Source organism: Populus nigra, chromosome 9, assembly GCF_951802175.1.
Source record: "Populus nigra chromosome 9, ddPopNigr1.1, whole genome shotgun sequence".
Lineage (NCBI taxonomy): Eukaryota > Viridiplantae > Streptophyta > Magnoliopsida > Malpighiales > Salicaceae > Populus > Populus nigra.
This window is the reverse complement of record NC_084860.1, coordinates 15462521-15469226: the sequence shown is the minus strand read 5'-3', so window position 1 is coordinate 15469226 and position 6706 is coordinate 15462521. Positions and strand designations below refer to the sequence as shown.

The window sequence follows — 6706 nt, the reverse complement described above, 5'->3', positions numbered from 1 at the left end:
ACAGCTTGTTCTTTCCATTAGAAAATCAAAAGAAATGGGAGGTGAAGATGGTGATGGAGACAGAAACTGGGATTTCCATCTCCGTACATTATCAAACAGCACTAGAGACTCTAATTTAGCAAACAACCCTGCGTCCGATCCCTCTCTTCTCCATTCCGTAACTCCCTCTCTCTCCGTGCTTACATCTACATGTTTATAATACATTTATAATAACGGCGTCGTGTTTTTTGGACTTGATGATTAGGTGAAGAGGCTTCATGAATTGTGTAAAGAAGAGAATTCAGAGGACTTGATAGCTAGGGTTTATCCGCAGATCAATAAACTCTTTCAACGCTCTGTCTCTTTGCTTTCTCAATCTACAAGCTCCTATGGACTTCTCTTGCTGGTCTCTTCTTTTCATCTTTTATTGTTGTTGTTGTTATTATTATTTAATACTTGCTTTTAATGGTGGAAATTGAATACTTTTTTGGATTTTTATAATTTGCGCAATGTTTTAAAATATTTTATGAGTGATTTATAGATGTGATAATTTCATTTTATTATTAGATTTTAATTCAGTGTTTTTTTTTCTTGTGTTTGTTTGCCGAGAAAATGCTGGAAAATTGTAGGAGTTGAATTTTGAAATTTTTAGTAGCGGTCAAATTGCGTTTTAGGAGTAATTTTAGGTTAGCTTATTACGTTTATTATTATCTCAATGTTTGTTTGTTTGGTCGTTGAGAAAAATTGTAGAAATTGAACTTTAAACTAAAAGAATGGTGGAGTTTTTGTAATGAAATTGCATTTTAGGTTAGTATTGTGATACGGATGGTGAATTAATTTGTGGCTTATACTCTCTCATGTTTATTAATCAGGCTATTCTTCAATTTTTCCTTGATTTTGGAGAGGTGGTTCTGCATGATGCGGACCCTAGTTTGCGGACATTTCTACGTTCATGTTTGAGCCGGTAAGGTTTTTGTTGACAGTATTTAAGCATGTGCTATACTTTCAAAATTTTAAATAAACGTCATGTTTTTTTTAATGGTATATAAAAAGCAATTCGAGTCATCTTGGATGATGGTTAATTTTTTTGGTATATTGCTTTTATGTTATTTAAGTGTTTTGATTGGGATGCTTATACCTTTGAGTTTAATATGCTTTTGTTTTCTATGAATAAAATCCAGTAATGGCTCAATGCTCACTGCAAACATATCTTATTCTAATTTGGTTGCAGTGAATTTGCAGACCCAGTTGTTGCAGAAGCAACTCTTGACTTTCTAAATGTGAACAAGAAAAAGATTTTAACTTCTTTCCCCACCTTACTACCTCAGGTATGACTAATGATCTACATAACTTTATGTCAACTAGATTGCACAATGGTATGGGTTTTAGAATATATAACTGCGAAAAATTGCAATAGCTTGTGAACTATGGAGTTTGTTTTGCTTGTGCTGGAGCTTTCTGCATGCTTCTGATGGTTTGTACATTATCATTAACTCTCTGACTTCATGTAAAATTTAGTCAAATGCATTCCAACCTCTATGTTAGTTGCAATCCCTTTAGTTGAGCTACAGATCACAGCAAAGATAGTCAAATGAAAATTAGGACATTTGAGCCTTGGAATCAACAACAGAAAGTCTAAGCAGTAGCTTTTAACCATTCATTTGAAATTCCTCTGTTGAAGAAAGAGATGGAGATGATGAGCAACATGATTTCCATCTATATCTCAATCTTATGGTGATCATTTGTTTGCAGTTTTTTCCATTGTTGCTGAAGCTGATTGCATGGAATGGAGAAAAGTAAGTTTGTTCACCAACTTTACTAGCAATAAATTATTAATGAAAAAAAAACAAAATACTAACTTGGAGATTGTTATTGTGAATTATGGAGATTTCTGGAGGTCTTAACTGTCAAGTTTTATTGGGGTGCAATCATTTTTTTCAGTATTTACTGCTGACAGGGTACTTGTATATCAGCATCCAAGGGAAGTACTAGGGAGGAATTTCCTTTAATGCGTTAACTGGATGTAACAAAGGAAGCCGGCTGATTGTTATTATCTGTTTGTCCTGCAGATTAGAAAAATCATTTATGAAGATTTTTCCAGGGTTGATGATGTCACCTGGATCGTTTCTTCCTCTATTTCCATCTTTAGTGGATTTGCCAAGTAAGTATATATGTTTGGCTATTTTGTTAACTGTTTGCTTCTCTTTAAATACTTCTTGTGATTTCATTTTAGTTTCTGAAGATTTATTTATACTTATTTGTTCAAGTGATTTTCTTAGTTATATGTCATTGTTGCTAGATAATATGTATACATTTGTAGTTCATAATTTTTTAATTTATTACTGCATATTACGTTGCTTATTTTTTGTTGTGCTTTGTTTTAAAAACCTCTGCTTTTACCTGCACTTGTAGGAGTAGGTTTTTGTTTGGCAAAGTTTCAAATGCTTATGATGCACACACTCTCTTCTAGCAATTATTGAATCTCTCTTTTCTCTAAAAAGGAAAAATTTGTTAAATGAGATTTTGGAATTGGACTTGAAAATTTGAAATGTTCTTCAACTCTGTCATTATGGTGTTTTCCTTTGTCCATTTTGTTTGCAATTAGGTAAAGCAAGTTTTGACTTTTTCTTTACTGTCTGTTCTAGTTTTGGTAGTGGCATTACAAAAGGTAGAAAGGAGCTCAGGATCACTTATTGGAAGCAGCATAGCCTCCATCCAGAAGAGTACGGCTCCTGAGGTTGTTTTTGGGACTATGTAATTTACTTTTTTAAGAGCATGTGACACAACCATGGATACTCATTTTATCTGGATGCAGATGCTACTTGCTCTCATGGATGAAGCTTATACCGGCTCAACAATAGCAGATGGTGGGGTCGACTCTGAATCTGAGGATAGCAGCGCAATAGATGCAGCTGATCCTTTTTTTCTTGAATTTCTCAAGGATGAAAATGATGGGCTTCCTGTACGGTTCCTTCCGTGTCTCATTTTCTTCTTGCTAGTGGACACATATCATTTTTTTTACTGTTTAAACTTGCAAGAAAGTTTAGGGATATGCAGTTCTTTCTAGTTTTTTGTTTTTTAAGGATCACTATTGATTTCTATCCAATTCTCATTTTCTTTCAAATGATTCCTGCAGTGATGTTGCTTTTATATTTTCACTTCATATATCACCTTTTCTCCCTCCGTTTCAAATTTTTTGTTGTTCTAGTTTAATCAAAATTAGCTAATTTTCAGTTTCTTTATGTTCCAAATCCCTTGATGGCTTGATTTTTCTAACCGTAACTCATTTAATTTTTCCAGTTGTTAACCTCTCTTTATAGTATTGCTTGCTCTTGTATTGGAGGATAAATAAGTTTAGAGTCAAAGTTGAGATGCAGATGCATTATTAAAACACTTATAATTGATTGGTGCTTGATTGATATTTTAAAGTCATTGCTTGAGAATTTTTGTCTTTCTAACATTTCTAATTGGTTGTTGCATAAATGCTGAATTTCAGGAACGGCATTGGACTTCTCCTGCAATGATTGCCACTTTACAGGCTACAATCAACACCCCTCAGTCTGATCGGTTAAAGCAAATGCTCAAATTGACACCTCGACTTCTCGATGTGTATTTCGCTATATCATTGCGTGATGTTAATGATTGTATGTTAATACTTTGTTTTCCAGTGGATTGACTTTCAGCTTTTGGAAAGGAGGTTATAGCTTTACATCTAAGCTTGTGCTCTCTAAGATTGTTCCCTTGCTTTGCAGCTTTAATCTGTGCATTGATTCCCCTGCTTATGTCAAGAAATGACACAATGTTTCCTGACAAAATATTTTCTTATGAGGTATGTTCATATTTGAAAGTAATTGGAATGTTTTGCTTTAGGTGTCTACAGTATTGATCTGCACCTTGATTGGTGAAGGAACAATGCTATATTGATAAATAGATGGAATAAATTTCTCTCTTATACTAGAACTTAATAGGAACTGTGTATTAAAGCTTAATGGAATATACTGTGCTAGTTTGGGGGTGTTTTTCTTTGGGAAGAAGGGATGGCTATGCGTGTAAATTAAGAATAGTTATACTTGTTGTGCCATCTCATCTATTTCATATTAACTTTGGGATAAACCAGAAACAAAAAAGACGCTTTTTTTTGGAAAAGAGGGAAACACGGTTATACATTATTTGTTCTTTGATTAAGCCTGGAACTGTTAATTTTACAAGACAAACATGATGCTAGTATCCTCTGGAAATGCATTTGTAGTTTAGACCTTGGATTGATGAAATATTAATTGATGACCAATTAAAGGAAGAATAAAAACATTATGCATGCAGGTTCGTAAGAGGCTATTAGAGTTCATGCTTGCTGCATTTCAGCGATCTCCAAATTTCATTGCTCTCCTGAAGGTAAATCCTTGAAATGTTTTGCTGCATGGAAGATGTTATATTAGTTACACGTAATTTTCCTAGACATATTTGGGGCGAGCTATAAATTGCTGCTGTGAGATGTGTCAAAATGGCCATTCGATATGTATTCAAAAGTTTATGGTAATGGGACCAATGTAGAAAGTGGTCTCTTAGTGTTTTTAAAATGCAAAGTTTGAAATTACAATTTTGATGCTCAAGTGGCAAAGGGAGATGGATTTGTTGGTACTGGCAAAAGGTTTAAGTTGTAGGCTCCATTCCCCAACCCCAACCCCAACCCCCACCACAAGCTGTAAAGAGAAATGGAATTGTTTTACATTTTTTGACGTGCTAAAATATTGTGGTCAGATTTTTTCTTTGGGAGTATTTATTGAGTGTTGCAGTTCTATGCATGCGACAGTTTTATTGGCCAATGACCAGACTCTTTTGATAACTATTGGATATCTCCACATGTTTTTGAATTTTTCATGGAAATCATTGTTTCGAGAACCTGTATTGTATGCATCTTTTCATAGGATTCTTACAGCCTTTTAAACTCTGTTACAGAAACCTATCATGGATAGGCTTGGAGAAGCCTATGACAGCCCTGCAAAGGTTAGCTGATTGCAAATGTACAATTGTGTAGAGTATTTATTGTATTCTTCTCATTGCATGCTTTTTTCTATAGACAGAATTGGCTTTACAGCTGTGCTGGGCCATTGGAGAGCATGGTGGGGGAGGTGGATCTCACAAGGATGCTGCTCGTGAGCTTTTTGAGAGTTTAGAACTACTTTTATATGAAAACCTATCCACTAGGTATGATTTTTAATTACCCTTTCTGTCATCTAGATATTTTCCTTCTAATGTTGGCTGTTAGTTTACTGATTTCATTTTCTTTTGTTCAATTGGTAAGTCGTCTTGGTTTAAGAGAGTCAGCTTTGAGATCTGGTGGTGAAAGCTCAAGAAAGTCATCACAATCAAGGTTGCTTTGTTTTGTTGTAACAGCCATTGCAAAGCTTGCCTCATATCACCGGGAATTATTACCAAGGGCACGCGTATCCTTGGGCAAGGTCTGTTTAGAACTTTTTTGGATTGGTCCTGATATTGGCTGAAATTGCACGTGTGAGAATGAAATGAAGTGCATTCCTCTTTATATGAATGTATTAGCTGTTTTCCATAATCCAATATCTTAATTGTATTTCAGGTAGCCCGATCTCGGATCTCAGATGTTAGGGTTTGGAGGCGTGCACGTGATTATTTGGGTTTAATGAATGAGCCTGCAATTTGTCTGTCTGTTTTGGGGCCTTCAAGACCCTCAGATGGAAACATGCAAAAGCCAGGAACTGTCAACTGGAGTGAAGGTGGCACAAAGATGATTGCACATATTCCGTTTTACATTCTTGGTGAACAAGAAGGTAAGAAATCTTCTCTGCATTTTTTCTTTAGATGGGTCAAAGGAATAACGGAGGAAGAAAATAAGGGTTTTTATGCCTTGCTCTCAACTGAGGAACTATTTTTTTATTTTTTTTCCAATCCATGAGCCTGAATACATTTCATAGTCTGCTCAGTGCAGTGTTGAACATCCCTGCATTCGCCTGATGGATTCAAATAATGTTCAATTACAATCCGATTAGATTGGATTAGATCTAGCTATGATTCATCTTGTTTTTCCGCCATTCAACTGAGCATTGCTTTGTGTTGCAGGTCCGCCTTTCCATGATTTTTCCTTTTCAGATATCCTTCCTAGAAGATGATGGCCGCGTGTTCAAAACGGAATGCATCTCTAGTTTTGATTTGATATGAATCCTGTTTAGAATTTGATTGGTTTTTCCTTTTTCAATATCAACATGGATTCCTTTTGTGCCATAATAGCTAACACTATCAAATAGTTACGGTTTGTTTTCGTACTACCAACTGTAAGTAACTTCATCTTCCCTTTGCTTTAGTGCTCCGTTTGTTCATCATTTTAGTGAAGCAATTCGCAGTGTAGATGACCATCATCCCCATTGGCTAGAAATGTTTAAAGTTATTGAGTGATTTTTGGTTTTGTACATCATTTTCAGACATGTTTAAAGCAAACTGCATCCGAGCAAAAAGCATCCCCCAAAACCCTAGATTGGGAAAACAGGAGAAGAACAGGTTCAGGTTCTAAAAACCAGAGCTACAACAGGCAATTCAAAGTTAAGGTCTACAAAATACAAACTTCAAAGGGTTAGGAGTAAGCATCAAAGCTCACTCCTGTTTACTCTACCTCCATAAAAAATTAAATGCTCCTATTCGTTTCTGCGTTTTTCTTGTACTACAATTATCTCCTGTTCTTGTGCACTGCAACAACATG

At 35.3% G+C, this 6706-nt stretch overlaps 1 protein-coding gene across 1 annotated transcript; it reads left to right on the top strand.

The window, feature by feature from the left end:
- LOC133702821 (uncharacterized) lies at positions 1-6419 on the top strand. Its single transcript, XM_062127133.1, has 16 exons — positions 1-157; positions 245-385; positions 852-943; positions 1211-1307; positions 1732-1775; positions 2049-2140; positions 2625-2716; positions 2795-2941; positions 3476-3623; positions 3732-3808; positions 4300-4371; positions 4936-4983; positions 5057-5184; positions 5282-5438; positions 5573-5783; positions 6073-6419. Exons 1-16 carry the CDS (start codon positions 35-37, stop codon positions 6120-6122), a joined length of 1719 nt encoding a protein of 572 aa, XP_061983117.1. The 5' UTR covers positions 1-34; the 3' UTR covers positions 6123-6419.
- Positions 6420-6706: the final 287 nt, after the last annotated feature.

Coding starts and splice junctions, on each gene's coding strand:
- LOC133702821 (XM_062127133.1), top strand. CDS start 35: ATGGGAGGTGAAGATGGTGATGGAGACAGAAACTGGGATTTCCATCTC. Junction 944..1,210: donor CTACGTTCATGTTTGAGCCG/GTAAGGTTTTTG, acceptor ATTTGGTTGCAG/TGAATTTGCAGACCCAGTTG. Junction 3,624..3,731: donor ATTGCGTGATGTTAATGATT/GTATGTTAATAC, acceptor CTTGCTTTGCAG/CTTTAATCTGTGCATTGATT.